Source organism: Amblyomma americanum, chromosome 1 (genome assembly GCF_052857255.1).
Source record: "Amblyomma americanum isolate KBUSLIRL-KWMA chromosome 1, ASM5285725v1, whole genome shotgun sequence".
NCBI lineage: Eukaryota > Metazoa > Arthropoda > Arachnida > Ixodida > Ixodidae > Amblyomma > Amblyomma americanum.
This window is the reverse complement of record NC_135497.1, coordinates 420010382-420034627: the sequence shown is the minus strand read 5'-3', so window position 1 is coordinate 420034627 and position 24246 is coordinate 420010382. Positions and strand designations below refer to the sequence as shown.

The following is a 24246-nucleotide window of genomic DNA, read 5'->3' as shown; positions in this document are numbered from 1 at the left end:
GCCTGAAATGTGCCGAGAAATTAAGTCCATGCCGACGTGTCCAACTGGGAGGCGCGGGGGATCGATAGGCTGCAGGAGGCCTGCTAGTTTAGTTGGAGGCGTACTCTGGCGCTGCAACTAACGGCAGGTTCGTACGTAGAGTTGGACAACAGCTGCAAGCCTGGGCCAATAGTACTATTTCGCATATCCGCGCCAACATGCCGGAAAACCCAAAATAGCCCGAAGGAAGGTCGTCGTGGCACGCACGTAGAACTTCGTCACGAAGCGTTGTAGGCACTTCAAGCAGATAGACAGTGTCCGGTGAGCCGTAGTTATTTTTGTAGAGGACACCATCGCGCAACCAAAAAAATGACAGTCCGCGCTTGAGGAGTCGAGGTGAAGATGGAGCGGCTCCTTCGAGGTACTCGATGAGGGGCAGCAGTTCGAAGTCGGCGGGCGAGGGTGGACGTGGTGACAGCACCGAGGAAAGCAGAATATTCGTCGGACTCGTTCATGGCGCAGGGAATAGGAACGCGGCGAGGGTGGACGTGGTGACAGCACCGAGGAAAGCAGAATATTCGTCGGACTCGTTCATGGGGCAGGGAATAGGAACGCGGGATAGATAGTCAGCATCGCTGTGTTTCTGGCCGGACTAGTGCGCGATGGTGACATCAAATTCTTGTAACCAAAGGCTCTATAGAGCAAGCCGCCATCTTTCAGGTTCGCCAGCCGACATAGTAAATTAAGATAGCTCACGACCCTAAACGGGCGGACATACAAGTACGGACAAAGTGAAAACTAAACATTTTGACAGATTTGCCTGTCTGGTTGGGTTTAAAGACTTATAATAAACTGCTCATCTCCAACAAAAACTTTAATTTTAACCCAACGTTTCGAAGCCGACACGGCTCCTTCATCAGGGGTGACTAAGGGCAGTATAGCGTCTTTAAGTATGGAGTGGAGGAGGAGGTCAAAGGAACGAAAGCTGCGATGCGAAAGGTATAGGGGAGGAAGAGGGGTGGTAAGGCTGTTACGTTGTCGCATTGCGGGGAGGCGGTCAGTGGCGACTTTTTTCGTTGAGTTGAAGAGCGAAGTCCCTGGGCATATACTGGGGGCAGGTTTCCTTTTGTGCGGTTGATGCTGTTCGGGGTGGTTTGGATGTGCCAGGATTCCAGAAGGAGCCTTTTGTGGTAATTTGTTTCGGTTCCGAGGATGCGGGTTTCTTCGAAGTTGATTCTATGGTCTTAGACCTCGGAATGTTCGGCTACTGGATTGCGCTTTCTTGCGAAGTTGCGAACGTCGTTTTTATGTTGCCGAATTTTTATTTTGAGATTTTGGGTTTCGCGATGTAGCTTGCGTCGCATCGGTGAAACTAAAAATCTCAAAAAAAGAATTCGGCAACATAAAAACGACGTCCGCGACTTCGCAAGACAGCGCAATCCTGTAGCCGAACATTCCGAGGACTCAGACCACAGAATTAACTTCGAAGAAACCCGCATCTTCGGAACAGAAACAAATTACCACAAAAGGCTCCTTCTGGAATACTGGCATATCCAAACCACCCCGAACAACATCAACCGCACAAAAGGAAACCTGCCCCCAGTATATGCCCAGGGACTTAGCTCTTCAATTCAACGAAAAAAAGTAGCCATTAGACAGTTTTTGTTGTGCGTGTGCAAATGCTTGCGTACGCAAAGTGCTACGGCGCTGCGTGCGTTACGCTGTCCGCTCCGAAGTATAGTTTTAGTTGGGTGTGCCGTAGCGTCCCTCAGGCACACGCGTAAACAGTAGCGCCATCTAGTGACAAGACGTCAAAACACATCAACGCTCGGTTGAAGAAAATTTCATCCGTGATTACTGATAACTACGGTAAGTGTATTGCGAGCCTTTTTTTGTTCCAAGAAGAAAAACTATGCAAACCGAAGAAAATGTAACAACTGACTAAAAGCTAGAAAACCGCTTCGCCAGGTGTCGTTGCTACGAGGAAAACACTGCATTTAGTTAGGCCTAGGATTTTAAATATCGCCAAATTATCTGAAAAACAGGGGATGTCAGGGGATGCGGCCTTCAGTTTACGGCGCAGGTATCCGAGTGTGCGTGAGGCTTCGGCGCAGATGTTTTGAAGGTGAGTTACCCATGAATGATACCGATGGTGTAAGATGGAGGCCAAGATATCTGTAGGATAATGCGGGGTCGATGGAAAATGAGCCAATAATGTATTGATGCTGATTAACGGTGCATTTCCTGGTGAATGACGAATTTGCATTTGTTAATATCTAAGGAGAGGAGGGATTTATCACACCAACAGGAGAGTGTATCAAGATCGGACTGAAGCAAAGATGAATCGTTGGTCGACCTAATCGCTTTGTAAATGACGAAATCATCAGCAAAAAGCCGCAATTTCGATTTTATATTGCAAGGGAGGTCATTATAGTAAATTAGGAATAATAGTGGTGACTGGCCGGCGCCCTGAGAGACTCCCGATGTTACACTGGAAAGAGGAGAGTGGTTATCATTTGTAGAAGGGAACTGCTTATGCCCTGAAAGAAAATTTTCGATCCAACAGATTAGGTTGACGGGAATTCCTAGTGATGAAAGCTTTTGAAGTAAATGACTGTGGGGGAACCGATCAAAAGCTTTGGAGTAATCGAGGAATATAGCATCTATTTGAAAGTTGTCATACATGGATTCGAACTAATCGTGTATGAATGGGTTTCACATGAAAGGTGTTTCCTAAAACCATGCTGATGTGGATACTAGAAGTCGTTACATTCAATATGTGCCATTAGGTTCGTGTATATAATGTGTGATGTTGGTGACGTTTCTCGTGACGTTGTTGAGGCGTCTATAATCCCCGCAGAACCTTAGGGTGCCATGTTTCTTCGTGACGAGGACAACAGGCGATGCCCAGGGGCTCGCGGACGGTTGTATGACGTCGTCCTGGAGCATTCGTGTAAATTGGCGGCGGATGGCGTCACGTTCTTTTGAAGACACTTGATAAGGGCGCTGACATTGTGGGCGTGGTCGTCGCCAACTATAATTTGGTGCTTGGTGAGCGGCATCTGTCGGACCTTGGAAGTTGACGCAGAAGAGTCGTGGAAGAAATAGATAAGGCTTTGCACGCAGCGTTTCTGACTAGCCAAGAGGTGAAGGGTCACGTCGGTCGTAATGGTTGTAGCCGTCGCCTCGTCGAGGTCCGATGTGGTGGACAAAGAGCACTGTCTGGAAGATCCGCGAAGTTCTGAAAAATAAGTGACCAACAATTTCTTCGTCAAATCTTGTGGTTCACACATAAAGTTTGTCACTAAGATGTAAGTGCGACCGTTGGCAAGTTCTACAAGGCCTCGAGCTGCACGAAGTTGCCGCGCGAGTAGTAGCGACATGCTCTCTTCAGATTTTCTTACACTCGCCTGTGACGAACTTGCACGCTCATAGAGGGATCGTTATGTGGTCGTCACATACGTACAACATTACTGTGCGGAGCTCGGTGTCGGTTTCAACGGCTCGCTGGGCAGAAAAAGATATAGGCTCCCGAATGTAGTTGGCTGCACCATACTCTGAATGAAATCCATGCCGAAAATCAATCTTTTGAGTAGTCGCGTAGTACGGCAAAGGTGCCAGTGAAAGTCAGACCGCGTGTCTGGATGGGGCAGGTACAGACGCCGATCGGCGCCACTACATGGCCACTGGCGGTGTGTATCATGGGTCCAGACCAAGGCGTCATAACCTTACGGAGAATCGTGGCTAGCTAACTGCTCATCACAGAAAAACCAACGCCGGTATAGACGAGTGCGGTAACTTCATAACTGTCGGCGGTTACTAAAATTTCTGCGGCAACAGTCGTTCGCAACACGTCGGTCAGGTTGTCGGATCGGGGCGTCGCGTGAAATCGTCGGGTGAAGACTGTTGACTGCAGTAGAGGTGGCCCTGCCCCCGGAGGACGCGTCTGCACTTTTCCCGGTGAGAGGACGTGCCTCTGAATTAACCATAGCTAGGATGAGGGCCGACTGCGTGAAGCAAAGCGCCTCGGGGATGATGATTGGGATAGGCGCTGCTGTGAGGTCGGGAGAAGCACGTGAGCGGCCAGGTATTCCTCAGTGTCCTGCAGTCTTTCACAATAGCGGGGCCGAGGCCCGTCCGGAGGGAATGCTCTCAAACCCATCTTCCGGTACGGGCAATTCCGCAAACTATGGCCGGGCTCCCCGCAGTGGTAGGAGAGCGGGCGATTGTTGGACGTGCGCAACACGTGCGCTTTGATGATAGAAGGGCGCAGGTCCAGCTGCTGCTCAACGGGGTGCAGGTAACGATGGGGTAGTCCGGCAACGGGGTGGAAGGTTTGGGGCGCGGGGCAGGTCAGCGTAGGGATCGCTATCGGACATTACATGCGTCTCCGGTCATGGTGCGGGTGGTGGCGGCACTGTTCGGCGGATTTCATCACTGAGGACGTCCCCTGTAGAAGCTATGCTTGCCGACGGAGCATCCAAGCGGAGGTATCGCAGTTCTTCGCACAAGTTCTCGCAGCGTCTCGTTCCCAGGGTCAGGCACGGACGCGCACTAGTGAGTGGTCGCTACATTTGCCTGACGGCCATACTGGGCACTCGGTTCCTGTAATGAGCGTTTCATGCTCGTGGCTTCCTTGGCGAAGGCGGCGACGGTTCTCGGAGAGTCGCGAACGAGGCCAGCAAACAGCTGCTCCTTCACACCACGCATAAGGTGCCACACCCTTGTAGCCTCGGGCGTGGCTAGGACAGCCCGACTGAAGAGGCGTGTCATGTCCTCTGTAAACATAGCCACGCTCTTGTTGATCTGCTGTGACCTTAAGCGAAGGGGAATTTCAGCGTTTCCCTTTCGCTCGCTCGAGCTGAGTGTAGCGAGCAACTCACGGTGGAAAGCTGCCCATTTGGAGATAGACGCCGCGTGGTTCTCGAACCACGTCTTCGCCGAGTCTTGCAGTGTGAAATACGCATTCATCAGCTTCCGCGAATCTTCCCGTTGGTTGAATGCGGCCACAAGCTCAAAATTAGGCAACCAATCTTCTCCATCCTCTAACTTGTTGCCGTGGAGGGATGGGGGCAGCCGAGGTGCCAGAAGGACTAATGGCGGAATCTTGCCAGAGTACTGACCGGTCTGGCCAGCGGTGGACGTCATAGCTCGCACGGGCGTGGTCAATGGCATAAACTGAGGTGACAGCCCCCGCAGCCGAAGGCTCGCTTGTGGACGGGTGTGGTGTCTGCGCGTCGGGGAGCATCGTCAGGAATATGGTGGTGGTCAGCGTAACTGGGATGTTCCCAGTACCTCCCCCAAATGTCACCGACAAACGTAGCAGGCAGCAGGACAGCACAGCCATTTACTGGGGCGAGGATCGCTGAACAGTCACGCTCATTCGAAACAAAGAAGACGCTTGGTCACGCGCTAAGATTTAAGATTTGGTCACAAAGTGGCGCCGGTAGAGTGTCAACAGTGCAGCAACACTAATTGTATGTCGCAGAAAGGCATTCGAAATATATTGATTTGAATATGATCGCGTTTTAGGGCTTGTTTCTTCTGGCTTTTTGTTTGCCATTTTCGACTTTTCTCTTTTGCTCAATGACGCTCTGTTGCTTTCTCTAATACTTATGTGTATTGTCCTCAGTCCTTCCAGGGCTTATGAGGAAACCTCGTGCATAGTATATTTTTGCAAAGGCTGTAAATATGTTTGTTTTTAACTGCATCTGGACTTCAAGGTAGCATGCTGGGCTAAAAACCAAGCACTGACCTCTCCGTATTCATTAAAGTCTCTCCTCCTCCTCCTCCTGCTGCCATCATTTGTTGGAGCAGCCACCTCGTCAAGCAACCGCGAACTGCCGCTTTTGGTGGCTGCTGCTTCCTTGCATGCAGAAAAGAAACTAAATGAACAGTTTTCAAAATTTTCTGGCTTATCGCCACCTGCTTCGGCTTGCAGTACTGAAGCTATGCGCTGTACCACTATATGGCGCTTGTGGCGTGTTGTGAATTTCATTAATACGCTTGCTTCCCCAGGGAGATCTGACGTCAGGGAAATCATGACCACATGGAAAAAGGCAAATACAAAAATGAACGGGGAAGGCCTGGCGACGGGAGATAATAATCGAACACGCTTTTTCGCCGTAGCAAGCAGTGGAGCTACCGACTCCACAAGAAAAGAAGAGACCAGCAGAAAAGTTAACTTCATGCCACCTGCAGGATCCCAGTTCGTCGCTCCACAGTGCTCTTCCAAATTATCTACCGCCGCAGTTGTCTTCCATCCAACTTTCGAACGTATTTTCTTTCGTGTAGCCTAAAGATCAGAGTTCACCAGCACCGCAACAAATCGACGTTCTCAGTCCTGGCATTGTTAGTACAAGGGGGTTCTTACAAGCACACCTTTCCCCCAATTAAAGTACGGTCCACGTGGAACTTTGGCATAACAGGGCTGTCGAGCCTGACGCTATGCTCGGGTTTGGCGCTTGAGAATACTTCAAGGTCAGGCTACAGGTTACGTAAAGATATTGGAAAGTAGAATGCCAGATAGCCGGCTCCGTAGAGTAGTTGTTCCAGTAATGTACGAGTGTTTTCTTTTGATTTCTGATAAATTATTTCCTGTCTAAGACATTTACTTGTATGATTTGTATGCACATTCTTCGGTTGTTTCTAAAATATATCAAGTTAACTGAAATTCGCCACTCACTTTTAGTTCCACGAAAGGAGCAGGCCTGCCAACGCTTCTGAAGTCGCCGTCTAGTGGAGTCGAGAATGTGATGCAGCCCGTCAGCTCCGTCATGCCATATGCTGCAATAAAGGACCTATTAATGTAGGCCTAGAAAAACTAACAGGAGCAGAACGCTTTAGAAGTAAAAAAAATGAACGAGAAAACTCAGTATAGTAAATATTAGCTGCTTAGAGCATTCATTGGAGAGAGCTGATTGGCATTAGCGGTGATAGATCGGAGTGGTAGAAGGCTTCAGAAAGGACGCCTCATGTTTGTACGCAGCTTGACCGAGAACGCAGGCGGCGGTGGCTTTGCTCTCTTTCCCGCAAGCCGTCCTCGGCGAAAAGGGCTCGCAGCAACGAAGCAGCCGTACCGCATGCAGCGCGGCACGACTGTCCACGCGGCCAGGGATATGGTCTCCATCCGTGGATTTGAAGCCCCCAGTGCGACCGGCTGCCGCCTCTCCACCATAACTGCCAGCAGAAAAAAAAACGCACCACCAATAACTGTGGCGCTTCTTCGCAGGTGGTACTTCCCCGTTCTCCGGCCGCCTTCTAGGTCCGGAGGCGGCGGACAAAAAGGGGCACGCCGATCGAGATGCTTCCGCAGCCACGCAGTTGCTATCACCCGATCACTTCGTCGTGGGAGGCGCGGGAGGTTTCGGAGTGCTCCCACGGTGCGAACACCCAAGAGAGGTAGACCACCGGCGCAGCGGAATCAATGAACATGTCTTGCCCTCTGGCGCCGGACTGGCTTCAGTGGCCCCGTCGAAGTTTTTACCAGAAGACTCCTCATATATCGCAAGGGATACAGCACAAGCTGTGAAAATATGCGCTGCAGTCAATGCTACGCCTGAAATATCCACTGCAGGAATATATGCTTGCTGTGACGTGTTTTGTTACCGTAAATGGACACCGAGCATCGTCAGTAAACAAACCTATGCACTAGTTTCGTTGCACTTATCTTTCATGCCGTCGCCCAGCACACTCGCGTTGTTTTCTGGCCTACGGTCGCATTTATTCTGAACAGATGCTGAAGAATGTGTTTCAAGGTTCAGTTGATTTCAATGCATCTCCAAAATTGAGGCAGGCGTGAAAAATTTCTTGTTATAACATTTCACTCATGCCGCCGCAGTGGCTGAGTGGTTATGGCGCTCAGCTGTTGGCCCGATAGACGCGGGTTTGATCCCGACCGCCGCGGTCGAATTTCGATGGAGGAAAAATTCTAGAGGCCTGTTTACTGTGCGATGTCAGTGCACGTTAAAGAACCCCAGTTGGTCGAAATTTCCGGAGCCCTTCACTACGGCTCTCATAGCCTTAGTCGCTTTGAGACGTTAAACCCACATAATCCAAACCAAGCAACTCATTCAGGATAAGAGACGCGGGAACACACTATTCCTCGGGTGAAAGGGAATTTCCTTGCCAAGGTAAGCGGTATAAACGCCTTATCAAGTGCCCATAAAGTAAATGTTCTACTTGAGGACAAAAGCACGAGGTGAAAAAGGGATATATATTCGCTCCTTAATTGTAACTGTCTCTTATGCCCACTCAGACGTGACCCACTTCATACGGCTACGAGCCTGCGCTTTCACTGAAGCCAAGAACAGATTGTCGAAGGTGCATTTGGCCGGAAATTTTGTGTCTCACTAGCTGCTCTGGAAGGGTCCATCCGTGTCTTCTGGCATTGTGCTATCGCTGTGCAGGATACTAAGCTTTAGTTCTTAGTCTGCATATGGGTCTGGTTCACAACTATACAGGCAAAAGGCAGCATCACTAAAGTTACGACTGACGAAAAAATTTTTTCCTTCTTACGCATCGTTATGAGCTTGCTTAGGACGCAGTTAACTGCGCACTCGCTCATGCTAGTTAATAAATAAGCTGCCATCTTAACTCTACTCCCCCTTCTGTGTTTTACTCCTGAGAAAGGTGTCGTGTTTAGGACCTTGCCTTTCTCCGCACCCTCATTTCATTTTCATAGCGCTGTTCACTGCGCTGTTTGCAAAATGTGCCTGCTTGCCTTAGATGAAAAAAAAACAACGCGTATAAGGACGCAGGAAGAAGAATAAGAAGTACACAAATAACGAACTTCACCCTACTAGCCCAACCTGCCATCTTACTGCTTACCTTGCGTGACTCCCTTCAGGCCGAGCTTCCTGACCACGCTTTGTAGCAGGGAAGAACTCACTGTGGTGCCGCCAACGAACAGTTTTTTCATGCTGCTTGTGTCCACTTTACCGAGAAGCGGATGTTGATCCAGTTTGAGCAATAATGTAGGAAACAGGGCTGTCATTGTCGGCTGTTGAGTAAACAAAGAGAGATGCCCGCAATACTCCGTAAGAGCGCTGAGGAATACGGTTACCTCTGGAGTAGTTTCACGCAATAACGCCTGTGCTCATGATCTGCGTTATGTACAGTGTCAAAGCAACGGGTGCACGAGACGCGTTCGACAATTTGAGGCGGAGAATTTTGGTTTTCCGTTATGCTGATGCTTAGAAAGCACTATAAGCGGCATAGTTATCATGCGATTACCCCTACGTTTAACGGCACTGTTGAAGAGAATGCTACGCCACCAACGCAAGCGCATGAGGTGAAGTTTACATTATGATGCCGCAGGGGTGCATTCCTTGTCATAGCACAAATTTTATGGGACACAATTACGACGAGCCAAGACGAAACATTATTCGCATTTCCCTGTCGACATAAACGAAATCCGGGCAGTGCCGCATACTTGGCACCCACGGTGGGTGATTACGGCAAGTCTGAGACGGAGATTCCTGTGCGTATCTTGAGCCACGAGTTTGTTATGTGAAATGCGGAAGAAAAAAAATCTCATTACCAACAGACGATGGCTGCATTGGTAAATATAAAATCGATCGTTTGTTTGTTAAATTCTAATTGTTTACCTAGGAATTATTTGTTTTTATTCGAGAGAATTTGCATTCGTTCGGTTAAATATATTAGGGTGCGGAAAGTTTAGCGAAGCAGCAAAAGAACTGATTTTAGAATGTATTTTACGTCAGGAAGGCCGAAATAATGTTCCGTAGACAACACTCAGATGAAGGCCATCGTTTTCGCCATGGGAGCATGTTGACCACGCTTTGTGAACACGCATAAAATGGTGCACTTCTAAAACTAAGAACTTTTTCTGAGAGCTCCGATAGAGTAACGACGGTAATGCAGGTTCAGTCAAGTGGCCATAGACTTGAGAATGATGCTTCGTTCGTCCGTGAGTGCAGGTTGTCGTGTGGGAGCAAAGTTACATCACTGGAGAAGTCTATGAATGTGACGTCTGTTTTCCCAGATGTGTCACGATTCTTACGAATCAGCAGAAAATACAGCAAGCATTCAACAGTGCTGTGGGCTGCGCAAAGAAACTGCTATACCAACCGTAGAAGACTTCGCTGCTAAGGCCATTCAGTCAAAATGAGCGCAGGGCGACTTGACGATATTTGCTGTATTCTCGATTGTCACTGTCATACCTCCAGGTGACCCACAGACCCACAGCCCTCTGGCGTCATGATTCGAAACCATTCGTGGCTGGCATGTGGCTACGCCGTGAACTCCCTTCGCCTCCTCGACAGAAAGGCGCAAAAACCTTCATAGCCTTCTCGACAAATTCAGGGTGGTTTGAATCGGGTATGCACTTATTCGGTATGACCCCGCTTGGTCGTACCCAGGCCGATGACAGAGGACGGGATCAAGAAATCTGCTCAATCTAAAGGACTTATCTTGCCTGTACACTACACTCAACACTACAAGATGTCTGTTTCTCAGGACTAGTTAGCTCCGCGAGTCATTATGCTCGAAAGTGAAGGCGGCGAAGGCTCAGCTCGGTGAACAGTGCTGGAGGTTGTAGTGAGGCTTGTCGCACTTTGCTGCATCGGTTGCTATAGGGACGATCGCCGTCAATTGCGTTGTGCCGCAAAAGCTGTCATGAAAAACGTGCGACATTTCAGGAGACCAGTAAGGACGATGACGACGGTTCAAGCATTGGAACCCCACCGCCTTCTCTCTTAGCTGCCTTGATCGCCTGGGCGGTGCAGCTGGCAGAAGAAGCAGCAAGCTTCTATGCATTTCCTCTTGCATCGGCGCGATCCTCTTCTCCCCGTTGACACCTTTCTAGACCGATGGTTGCACGCCAGAGGGCGTGCAGTGGGACAAAGAAGCGTGGAAAGGTTGTAAAAGGAACCGTAGTGCGTTTATCTACCTTGACAAGCTTAGCTTGTCCCAGCCTTTCAAAGCATGCCATTGACTAAGCTTCATTTTCAGTACCGATATGCACAGCCCCATAATCGTCAGGAGCACCTGTATGGGCTTAGTTTTCTTAATGACAATACATGGCTACGCCTGCTACGAACCAATAACAAAAAACAAAAAAACTAGAAGCATGATTGTCAGTATGTGTGCATCCTAAGTGAGAAAGTGAAACTTACAGCAAAAGTGAATAAAATTATACAAGTTTCAATGGTCGCACATGCATAACCCTACCTTGGTATAACATTGAATAGTACCACGTGATGCTAAAACGCGTATCACTTTGAGTGAACTCGAGGGCTTGCCGGAAACCCATCGGTTGGGGGGATGGACATGAAGATGAAGGTGAAACACCTACCACTGAAGATTGTTGTTGACGTGAAGAACACTCGGGAGCCCCGTTTATACATTTAGACAAGGCGAACAAGGCCCTCGGGTGGGAACCGAAACGTCATCAACAATCTACGGTGATCGGTGTCTCGTGTTCATCTTCACTTTGGGTGAAAGTTGCTTTACTCTTTTTTCCTCGGCGTAAGTCTTAGCAGTGGGCCACAGGTCAAAGGCAAAGCATCTGGTACATAGTTAACATTAATGAAGATAGCGCCAATGATAACGCATATCCAGGGGCCGTATTACACGAGCTGTTCGTTTTAAATTTGGCATTTCGCGTCCGTCTGGTCTTCTGTGCATTGGTTACTCAAATATACACGCGGCTTTCAAGCCTCCGTGGATAGCGACCCAGACATTAGTTAGAAGGCGACCGGAACACACCGTTGGCTGCATATCGCAGCAAATGGCCGCCAGCGGGCAGGTCCGGTCACCGGATGTTGATCGAGCGCTGCGATGCACTTCGCCAGTGGCTGCATATCGTAATCAATGCCAACCAGTTATGAGTTTGGTTACCAGTCACGCAATGGCCGGGTCGCTTTGCGCAGACGCTTGAAAGCCGCGGGTGTATCTGAACGACCAGTGACAGAGGACCAGACGGACGCGAAATGGCCATGTTCAAATGGACAGCTTCTAGAATACTGTGCACCGATGCATTCGCTCTACCGGCATCTGGCGCTGCTTCAGGCTGGCCCAGCTTAATTGTAGACGAACCCCTTTTTGATGATAAATTACATATAATATGCCTTAAGTTCGCTTCATAAAATTTAGGGCTTATTATTATTATTATCAGTAATTGCTTCGTGATGCACACGGAACATGTTCATTTGTTACTATGAATTTTAGGCGACGTAATTTTGATATTTTAACACGCCCCCCCCCCCCCCCAATTCTAACATGCAACCCATTTTCACGAAGGCTAAATCGCAAAACACAATTTCAGCAGCAGCCTGTAGGGACGTTGATCCACTTCCGCGTTGCTCCTGCTTTCTTGACAATTCTGCGCTGTCACCGCGACGAGCGCACTTAAAAGCAGTCGACACGTAAGAATGCAGCAGGAAGGCGAGAAATAGAGACAATTGGAGATCGACGACGGAAACTCAGGGCAGCTTCCACGCCTGCGACAGTCATGTGCGGCCCGCCTCAAGCACGCTGGTTATATAGACTGGTAAGCGGCAAACCGAACAGCAAATGGCACGAAATTCGGATTCTGGCGTTATTCGCGCTCTGGAGGTCACCCGAAGTCAAGACATTGAACGGAAGTCTTCTTTCGCGCCATTTACCGCTATTCTGGGAAAGCGAATGCCTCCACGGGCAAACCGGGCATATAGCAGGTAGTTCGAATTTTCGTTAGTTGAAGTGATTTTGGCGCGAATTTTCGATTTTTTTTTACACATCGAGCTTTACGCATCCTGGCTGGAGCGAGAAATTAAGGCGAACGCCGTTCTAACATCTTACTTTGAGTGAAAGACTGCGGCTGGCAGCACCCACGACGTGGCCTCGAATATGGTGCTAGAAACGCCAGCCGAAGAACGGGCGCATGTCCCGTTTTCGGAGCTGCGGCTGTAGAGCACCTTACGTATACCACGTGGAAGGCCGCCAGTTTTTGTAGAGGTGTATTAAGCCGAAGCACAGTGCAGTTTTCTTCCATCACGGGTGCATGCTAGTTGTTCAAGCATGCATTGGCATTTTCTAAGAAAACACTGCCATTAAAGTTGAATTATGATGCACATATCAGCTAGATACTGTTTGGAAAGAAAATTAGCTCCTTTCTATTTTAGGTCACTCTGTGGCAGTTTTCACGAAAGGTAATAAGTGAAACTCGAAGCCTGCTTTTTTTATTAAGTCATTTTTAGCTGTTTTACTGTTTTTATGGTTGAGTTATTCTCTAGCTGTCCCATAAGTATTGTCGTCGTTCCGTACGCGTTCCTGCGCGCTGTAAGTTAACACCAATTTGGTTGCTTTTAAACTCCGAGGCGTACAGGAGCTCTGTGGCGGCTATGTGTCTTGAGGGCCTGACATTAGAGTTTTATAGCAAGTTGCGATCCGTGATGCGCTACCGCTAACCGCTTCCAAGAGGCGCCAAGCGCGCATGCGCAAATACCTTCGAGGGCCCAGGGGCAGGAGTGCACCTGCCACAACGCAGGTGCAGTCGGGTCCTCGCGTAAGCGAATCATCATAGTAGAGCGCGGGGCTACGCTAAAACAATGTACTCTATAAATTCGTGATATTCTTTCTGTTTACCGCAGCGGAAAGGAAAATATTGTCTATAATGCCATTTTTTCCCGATGGTATTTCATTCTCAAGCAGCCAGCCTAGAAAAATAAAGCACTTTAAAAGTGCGGAAAAAAGATTTTCATCGCGATTTCATCTCTAGCCATTCTGCACAGATCTCAATGTCGCTCACGGATCCTGGTCCAATATACATGAACTCGGGATATATGCGGCAGAGGACAAAAAGGACGTTGTGTTTTGAACAGCTGATGCAGAGGTAATTGAATGTTCTGCACTCTTTCTATTTACCCTGTGCCTTTCGATGGCGGGCAAAACCACGTCGAAGTCCGTAGTGTGAACCGCAATCACTTTGCAGCCTTGGCCCAAGTAGGAAAAAATTAGCCAGAAGCCACCGACGTGCATGATTGGGGCCACGGCGATGTAAACGTCGCTGCTTTCGAACACCGACGGGTCGAGGTATCTGCAGGGGGGAAAACACAGGTTAGTCTGATGACTCTGAGCATTTTGTTTTAATGGGCGAAACAAGTCACATCCGCACCGACCGTACAAGCGCGACTCTGTCCTTCTGTTCTGGTTGTCTACCAAGTCCGGGATTCTTGGACACTAATTTTAAATGTCACGCAACTGTGGAATATTGTAAGGTACTCTAATGAAAATATTCGAGGTAATGATCCATTCCTCCAATGTATAGCAAAGTCTTTTTATTCAAAGTTTGTCCATGACCCACATCGAGTAGTTAAGTCTGCCATAGAAAATCAATGGCGATCGTTTGCCACGATAGCAAAAACGTTAATAGCCAGAAAATGCAAGCTTTCCAAGGGAACATTGATTGCTATAGTGAAATCTTAGAATACGTGCAAGAATTCTGTGCATAAATTATTTGCCGTTGAAAAATGCGCTTTTCCAGAGTTTCTGGGTATGAGTCGCGTGCGTTACTTGTCGCGCTTGCGTCTTGCTGTCCTCAGTCGCCTAGTTCGAAATTCCTCGACGTAAGACGACTGAAGAGAAGGAGGAGGAGAAGAGAACGCGGCTGTTTGAGCCAGTTTATCCTTCGCATCTACCTGAGCGACAGTGGGATGGAGCTGATCTTATTTTATCACAGGATGAGTTATTTGCTTTGTTCCCTAAGGCTATTTTGTATATCTGGCAGAAATGCAACACCTCGTCACCTATGATGTGAGTAGCTGTGCAAAAAAAAAACGAAAATAGCACGGCTTCGCAGGTATAAAAATTGAACCCGTTCCTCCGGCGTCCGCTAGGGCAGCAGACTGTCGTGCAACCGGCATAGCTATGCGTATGAGAAGGGATCACGGGAAGAGGAGGTTGTCTCACGTATCCTGATGAGACTGCAACACGAAGCCATTTGTCAAAAGTCCCTGTACATTGCGAAGATAGCTCCATTCTTCTGAGCTGCCGCCGTTATTGGCCCACTTACTATTTTTCCTGTCTTCCGGGTCTGCTATTGGCCCATTGAGACCATGTTTTTGGCCATAAATATTATTCAAAAATTGAGAATCTGCGACCTGAGAGGTTCCGTATCTTCAACTGCATGGTTACAACCGCTGACCTCTTGTAGTTTTCGGTAATGGAAATCACGAAGCAGTTACTATCTCGCAACTCACGTAGCAGTTACTATCTCGGGGAAAATCTTTAGGACGTGTAGGCACCAAACCAAGCCGATAGTTGTGTTATTAGCCGGTGATCCCAGGCCACCCTTGTGGAGGAAAAAGTAATACTAGGGTGTCTTAAATGGGGAAGTGGGTTAGTCAGAAAGGAGGTAATCGTTGGCAGACAAAGCCCCAATGTGTTTGCATCGCTATTCGCTTGACCTGCACCTGGCGGATTTTATCTTCAATATTACAGGGAAGAAAAATGATGCGAACAGAGTGGCGCCTACATCCTCCGCTTTTCGAATTTCTGTTCATCGCGCTTGCACCTGAATGATAACAAAAAGGCGGTAGAGTGGTTTGTGATACGATGAAGGACGCCACCAGCGTTGTTTTTTACCATTCAGTACAAGCAAGGTGAAAAGAAATTCGAAAAGCGCAGCATGTAGGCGCCACTCTGTTCGCATTATTTTTTTATCGCGATTGTATATCCGTTATCGCAGTAAAACGACTGCATTCAAGCAAAGAGTTTCTTCGCAGTTCGAGAAAATGTCTATAGTACTTGACAGAAAGGCAGGACCGGCGCGTAAATCCTAGCCTAAGTGAACAGGTATTAACAAAAAATAGGGTAGTAATGCTGAACAATTGCTCTTTTCCGTAGCACCAAGAAAGCTCTGAGATACGCAAGGAAACAAATTTGAGTCTTTCCTTACCCATGAGAGATTACTTGGGAAATGAGGTTGCGGTGATTTAGCTGCACGCCTTTCGGCAGTCCCGTGGAGCCACTCGAGTACAATATGGCCAAGACACTGTCTGCGTTCAGATTGAGAGGAGCTGCAATTTGTTCGGGATGAGATCGCTTCAGCTCCGACAGGCTGAGGGCTTCATCACAAGTTCCGGTCGTAACGATTAAAAGCTGGAAAATTTACACAACATTCAGAGAGTGATGATAGTAATTTTGGAAGCTTCACCTGTAACAGCAATGATGTTAGTGGCCCTAACAGTGTCTAAACATTGTGACTCAACGCTCAACCGATACTAGAAATCAATTGAATCTGGTTGACGGGAAGCTCAAGGCCACCAGTCCTTCTGCTTGGGGCAGTTGCCATTGAATTGAAAATTCTAATTTCTTCATTTGAGATCGTTTCTTCTTACAATGTCTGTCCGTTGTGATGAAAGCGAAAAAAAACGAAGTTTAAACTAGATACTTCGAGTCTGAAAATGGCTTTTTTTTCTCACGCAGTTCCGCCAAGCATTGCTATGAATCGCGAGGAAGACATCGGGGGCAAGGCGGGTGTCGTGAAACACAGGGATATCTGTTGCACAGACTAAGATATATATATATATATACACGCATAATTGTACACATACGCACACATTGGAGATAACTGCTATGCAAGTGCAAAGCTAAATATTTATACATGATCACGAGCAAAAGTTTTCAGGATGCGGATGCGCGACTGGCGACCTTGATGAAGCGATAGATATCGTAGGAACTATCGACGGATTTCAGTACATTACATTACTCAAAGCTAACTTTCAACGCCGCAGGGGGGTATAGAACCAGAGGCCGGAAATAAAGTGATGCGCTTTGGTTTCCGCTCACATCTCTTCAGGACTTTACTCTCCGATAGACATGAGAGAAAACGTTTATTTCGTGTGGACGCACTTGTACTGCAATGGTTTCAAAGAATAAACTGAATTAGCTCCAACTAAAGAGTATTTAGTAACGAGTGGTCCAGGGGGTACATCTTGTCGGTGCTCATTGTATAAGCTATATATAGCCGAAGCACTCTTTCCTGTACATTTATGATCCTCAGGTAATTATTACTGTTGCTAGTATTCCCAAATAAAATATAGCAGCACCTTATAGAACAGCCTATGATAAAGAGCTATTGTAAGCCACCGTGTTACAAGTGAAAATAAGAATTAGAATCTGAGAGATCTATCGAGGTTAAAATAGAGATGCTCTAATCTGACCATCCGGTAATTCAAATGCATGCGCTCGTGAAACAGTTGATTCCAAGAGTCCGATAAGGCGACCTTTCCCAGCCTCAGAAGCAGGATGAAGCAGCGCGTCGCAACGGGCAAAGCCGCAATCGCGCGGCAGCAACCATAAAAACGGATCACACCACTGCAGTGTGGAGCCGCCGCTTGGGTGGTGAACAGCTCGAAAAACAAAAGAACTAAGGAAATGACGAACCAACCAACTTTCCCGGTTTGCAATTCTTACTCAAGTCTCTATCGCCCGTGACCACCTGCAATCAGCGCATGCTGCTTACCGCCAGCTGTGTTCGCGCATTCCAGCATGCTCCAGGTTCATTGCTTTCTTCGTCATCGGGTTCATGTCTTCGTTGCCTTTTCCCCCGTCCTTTCTTTTACCGTGCATATATGACAGGGTCCAGGGAACCAATGTTTTTGGCAAAACGAGTAGCCCCGACGTAGTGCTGGAGCACGTCTGTGGCCCCAGCAGATCAATCGTCCTAAGTGCTGAACAACTGCTTCGTAGTGATTCTGGTCTTGAGGTTCCGATGCCATGCGCGGCGTCGTAACTACACCATTTTTTTTCTTTTTGCATCGGATTCAGCTCACTTTAAGACATTAAAACTGCCCACATGGAATTGTAGATTGAGTATGACATGGTATTCTTCAGAAGCATCAAAAGCCGACATTTAGGGCGCATTGTAATCGGCCATTCGGAGGAAGTTTTCTTGTGCTGCGAAACCGATGGGGGTGTTTCAATGGACGATTTTTACTCAGATCCCAAGTTCTGACTGCAGCGTGACGGTGTACTGTCCTTATACACCCTGGACGTCTTGCTCCTTTAAAATATAAATATTAAAATAACTATTAAAATAACATTCTATTCAAGCCAACGGTGTCTGCCAATTCTCAGTAGCATGCGACTCGAGAAGGTAAAGATTTACAGCGAGGAAGCCCAGTCTGACCACCGTTTTCGGTGCTGTTTACATGTTATTTCAACCCTACTGAAAAGTGGTAAGTCGTTTGACCACTGCGTCTTTGTACCTCAGCGTACTGCAGAATTTGGCGAGATGAGCCATTCGCTCTGATCGCTGTGAAAGCTGAGCACCCTACCGCAGGCACTGGTACATCGAACATAAAATATGAGAAACGCGTACACATCGAACGGAAGGAGGCGATATCACCAAGGCGCCGTGCTGGGCTCGCATTCTCGGGCGCTCACGTACGGAAATTGCGAATGTGAGCTGAGAGCGGGAAAATTTGACATAGTCGAAAAAAATCCCCGATAAATTATAAGTACTGTGAGTAAGAGCTCTAAAGTATAGAGTGGTTTAAATGTGATTGGTTCGGGCTTACTCGAAATAGGCTAAAATTTTTCCAACGAAGTTTATTCTTGCGAGAAGGTTGAATGCAATACGTTCGGTCAGCTACCCGCTTGATTCCTCTCCTGGTCCGCCATTCTAACTTGACTGCTAGGGACCACCACTCGAGAAAATATTTATTTGCCTTGTTGGTCGAAACGGCAGCATAACGGTTAAATCGCATTACTGTGTACGGTCGCTGTTTGTCCTAACTGCAAATGCCTGACAAAAGAAAGAGAGGTGTAGAAAAGTTTGAAAGCTCAGATGCCTATTATTCATAATCAATATGGCAACTGCTATGAAATAAAACTTAGCGCTGCACACTTGCTGTGCCTGAAGCAAGTCACGACGCTAAGAAGAGAAGGGGTCATGCCCTAGAGGGGTTGGTAAATTTGTTCACGCTGTATTCAAGATTGAGGAACAATACCACTCACAGTCCAAGTAACTAAAATAGAGGTAGTTCGTTGCGTTCATAACTGACCACTGCGCTGTTATAGATGGTCTTCATTGGCCTCCGAAGGCCGCGTATATACGCAGTCAGAAGTTCATGGAAGGGAATTTGCCGAAAACATTTAATATCAACACATTCTTTCTATGTGTCCTGGTACAGATATATGAATATCATATATACACGGCACCATATATAATATAAGGTAGCTCTTGCCCGCAAGCGCCATATGCGGCTGATCTCAGGACGGCAGTGCGTAGACATTACAAGGTGGAACAAAAAAAGGGGGGCGATCTTTCCTCAGATGCAGCGGTTGAGTGCTCGCCTACAATTCCATTGTTTGTTCCGTCAGCCCCGACCATGTCGCTTGAGAGACGCTTTCATGAAAAGGGGAGAAACATCGTAGCCGAGGAAGCCACCTGGTACCTCGCATACGGGAAGGAAGAAGGAAAGAATGAAGCTGGTCTCTTCATAATCCTCGACGTATGTCGTAAGCGCATAAATTTCACTACCCCATAATTCCTACACTATTAGGCGCACGCGATCAAGCAAACAACACGCTGCATTTTTTCGTAGGATGGGCAAGAGTTGGTTCAGGACAAGGAGCAAACTCTCCGTTATCGTTTGGTGTGTGTCCTTGATTAGAAACAAATGCAGGTTAATTATAATAAACGCGTTATCAAGATTATGGGTGAATGGGCTTCTTTCGTTTATGTTTACACCAAGTCATAATGGCTAACAAATTATTACATTCATTCTGCGAACTGGGCAGCCTTTTCTGTTCTTTACTCATGTGCACTCTGGACTGCAGTATCTTACCTGTACAGATGCAAGGCCATCACAAGCATCCTTAATTTTTTTAATGTCTTCTATGTCACACACAACAAACGTTGGTTCGACATCGCGGAGTTGGTGACGAGCTTCTCCTGGAAATGAAGACAAAAGACATGACAAATAAATTCATTGCTGCAGAATTCAAGAATCATGTGCCAAGTTAGTATAATCTTCTTTGGAGACAGCAAGAAGTTATGTCAAGATGCACAATTCACCTTACACACACCACAGCTGAATCATAGGGCAGTTTGCAAAGCGAATTCGCATGATGTAGAGCATTGTAAAAGTTTTGCTTGTCGCATAAACAAGAAGCTAATGGCGAGACGAAATTTTTAGTTCAAGAATTTTGATGCCTCTGGCTTGTTTGATACAAATTCTACACAGCTGATTTTGGTCAATGTTGCAATTGGCTAGAAGAATAATACAGAATGCCGTGGACCGTGGCCAGCGTTACTAACTGTTGTTTTTTAAAGTTCTATGCTGCTACACGCAAAACTAGTTACGAAATGAAATCCAGGGTTCGACGGAAAACCCTCTGGTCGGGTATGTTCATGGAAGAAAATCTTCAAGCGCCAACCAATCGTTAAAAAGGGAGATGACGTTTCGGCCCCGGCTTACGGGGGCCTTGTTCACAATGAAAGAAAGACAGGAGTGAAGGTAAGTTATATAGGTTTCATGATATGACGCAAGCTGCGTCATATCAGCTTGCGTCATATCAGCTTGCGTCATATCATGAAACCTATATAACTTACCTTCACTCCTGTCTTTCTTTCATTGGGAACAAGGCCCCCGTAAGCCGGGGCCGAAACGTCATCTCCCTTTTTAACGATTGGACGGCGCTTGAAGATTTTCCGCCAAAACTAGTTACGGCATCCCACAGTTTCGCAAGCGAATGTATGGCACTGCGAACGCTCATACGCTTGCAGTTTTGTAATCGCAGTCGCCGCACTTTCGCGAGCTAAAATTGTTGCATGTCTGATGAAAGGATTGATTCCAACAAAGAGGAATGATTTCGGTACTTTGCAAATGGGGTTGGTTGGTTTAGTTTGGTTAATAGGATTTAATGACCCAAAGCGTCTCAGGTAATGAGGGATGCCGTAATAGAGGGCTCCGGATAATTTCGGCCACCGGGGTTTCTGTAACGTGCGCTGACATCGCACAGTACACAGGCCTCTAGCATTTCGCCTCCATCGAAACGCGACTGCCGTGGCTGGTATCGAACCCGTGTCTTTCGTGTGAGCAGCCGAGCACCATAACCACTAATCCTTTGGCGTGGCTTCCAAATAGTTCGTTTAAAAGAAACTCATGAGCATTGGATACAATGGTGGTTATGCAGGAGATTTTCATAAAAGTTTCACTCAATAGTTCATTGGTGTCGGGCTTATTCAAGAAAATGAAATACTGAATTCCTCCGAAAAACAAGCAAAAGGTAGCTTTCAGTTTCTTCTTACGCTTAAAATGCCAGCTTGTCGACTTCTGCTTGGGTCGGTCTAGTATACGATCACTTTTTTTTACTTTCTCGCAAAGTCAACATCATTTACGCTTCTCCTCCATTTGCGTCGTGTTAGAAAATTTTGAAAACTCTTTGCACAAACACTTTTGTGTCCTGGATACAAGGGACGCATTGCTGGCGGAGAGAAACAGCGACAGCACTTCATTTGACTTTTAGTCGTCGAGGATGGAATGAGCTTGTTCCACCAGGGCCAGTTGATCTTCAAACTGGTCCAAGGCCAAAAAGGCACCGCAGGCGGGTGGGGGTGGGTAACAACAGGCGTACACTCCGCAGGCATAGCAATTTCTGTTATGTAATTAATGGAAGGAAATAAGGTCATGGGCCATTCGGTTTGACATAATATTAAGGTGATTCTGTACAAATTCCTCAGTAGTTTTCATTTTCTTTTTCCCCGTGCTACGCCAAATAGAATTAATTGATGTCAGAATTGACTAAGTGTACAACGCTGCCGGGCACGTTGCAGTTTACACCTTTACGCCCGTCTGCGGTTCCCAGGCCTGAAGCCGCGGACCCGCAGCTAGCTGGATTTTGTATATTTACCGCAGCGGGACTTCCTCGCATAGATACACCAAGGCCAGCAATATATCTTCATTGCTGGCCACCCTATGATGCGTACGCGGCAGGAGGACAAATTATGGCGTAACTCACGGATCATGGAGGAAAAGACTAAAAAGGATAGGCCGCCACGTAGCATTTTGTGGAACCGACCAGCTGTAAGATGAAGCTATGAAAGCCTCATTCACTGTACAGAAACTGACCCCACTGTCTGTACTTCGCCGACTCCATCCCCGCTCATCTAGACCAGGTGGAAAAGTTCCATTTACTTTAAATCGATGATGCGCGTAGAGTCAGGTGTGTTTTGCAGCCTTGCGTAGAGCACATTTATACAAGTCGGCGAGGCTGCAGTGCTTGAGCGCGGTTCCTGGTAAATCTGCTTCCAGCAGCCCCGATGTGGGCCGGAGATGGACAGGCACAGTCGGCCTGGCTCAGTGCAAGGCTGGACGCGCAGGTCGTCTGAGATGATGAAATATGACGCTGTTGCCATTTGGCCGCCAGATAAGCGTGTGGGGCAAAACACTGGTACTACATTCTAGCTGTGATTTTCACAGAAGAAACTAAACACATGCGCCTCTCTGGAGCATGCGGACAGAAATAACTAGGCACAGCGAGAGATAAATGTGTTGTGTTTTAGGGCACCGGGGTAATTCGCCTCATCTCAATAGATATTCGCTTTCGAGCACTGAGCCAGAAATGACACCTTGAGATGACATGAGATACTCTGCCAGAGTTATTCATACGTGGCTCAAGTTTAAACTAGTCTAGCTATCATCCGAACATCTTCAGTCCTGCTGAGATATAGCAGGGAATGAAGAATAGGAATGTGAGGAAAAAATAGCAGCCGAAGCTGTCAGCCTTGTTGAATTTTCGTTTGTTTCCCCTTAATCTCGCAACTCACGGGTGGGCGTGCGCCTTCCAGCAGCAGAAATTCTGTCCGACACTAGATATGCAGTGTCCTCCGGATAGAGCACAGAAAAGAGTCAAGAGGCCAACCTTCCCGCAAAGAAATGGCCTGTTTGCGAGTAGCATTTGAGTTGGATCAAGAACGCTGGCCACACCGCAATGCTCTTGTCGGTCTTGATGCATGCTCGAGAAACCCACTCCTATATGCTGTAAGGCACGATGCGTTTTCTGAGGCTTGGCTGGCTGCTGCTCGGAAAGTTTATAAATGCAATGAAGACGCATCGATGTTGATGTGCTGTGCGAACATTAATAAGCACTGGGTTGATTTGGTAGTCCATATGGTGGTAACTTGTCATGCACTGAAGCTCCAAGAGGGAAGCTGTAGCGGTATAAAGTAACTTGTTAGTTTGAACTCGCTGTCCCGCAGCTTCAGGCCTACGCAGATGTGCGTGAAACTTCGATGCATACGTCAGGTATGGAGAAGAATTGCGGGTACTTACAATGTGTGCACCACAAAGTTTTTATTTGGTAGCCCTAAGAGTGGGCTGTGTAAAGAGGGCAGTTGGCATATAGACAGCTGCAGAGGCATCAACGACAGGTGTTCGCTTCCACGGTCCCTTTGGCTGCTGAGAGACGCTGCATTGTTATTTGGTGTCTGGCAAGACAGGCCGAATGCATCGGCAAATGTAATTGTCAGTGCTACCGCCAGGAACACAAAGCATGGATTTACAGGAGGGCAGCCGGGGGCTCACGCTGTGCATTTTAGCGTATTCAGTTACGAGCGTAACTAGGCGTTGTTGGTTGCATTGTCAGGGTCCTCTTGGGATGAGTCGAGATTTTGTGTGTTGAAATATGGCCATATAATGACGCAGGCATTGATGGCCTTTGCTGCGTCAGTATAGGCTAATACGGTTTTTTCCGGGTTCAATACTCAGTTTTCTTGCTTGCTAGGTCGGTTCCTGTCTCACGTCGGGCTCGGCTTGCCATCGTCATGCGTGTTGATAATAGCCTGTCGCCTATTTGGCAGAATAGTTGCTGTCAGCAGTTTTGGGTATACACAAGGGGAAATGCTGTGGTGCACAGCTTTTATGTTCGAAGAATCTGAGTACCTGGCACTGTTGTATAGCATAGTTCAAATGGACCGATACTTATTATGCCACATTATGAAGAGCACATATATTGCATCCATTGGCACTCACCTGTCGATTCGGCATTTGTAATATGCAGAATATTCACAACTATCGTGACACAAGCAGTCTGTGTTATTTGTTCTGATGAAATATTCTAAACGGCCCTTAACAAATGCATGGGCCGTTCCACGACATTGGTGAAAGCGGAAGCAGTGGCGCTGGCCGCGGTGAGGAAATAGAAATTAGTTGAAATTGAGTTTATTTGTTGTGAATGAAGGGAGACGTGGTCAGCACATTTGCATTTACGAACAGTACGAACGTTTCATCGTACCCGGACTTTTGGCAGCCT

At 47.4% G+C, this 24246-nt stretch overlaps 1 protein-coding gene across 1 annotated transcript in view; it reads right to left on the bottom strand.

The window, feature by feature from the left end:
• Positions 1-24246, bottom strand: part of LOC144124624 (luciferin 4-monooxygenase-like) — a 59287-nt gene that overhangs the window by 21895 nt on the left and 13146 nt on the right. The window contains exons 3-7 of the mRNA XM_077657426.1: positions 19779-19885; positions 15881-16083; positions 13849-14020; positions 8809-8980; positions 6665-6765 (exon numbers count right to left, since the gene is read on the bottom strand). Of these exons, the coding sequence (XP_077513552.1) occupies positions 6665-6765; positions 8809-8980; positions 13849-14020; positions 15881-16083; positions 19779-19885 (755 nt within the window). The remainder of the gene's footprint in view (positions 1-6664; positions 6766-8808; positions 8981-13848; positions 14021-15880; positions 16084-19778; positions 19886-24246) is intronic.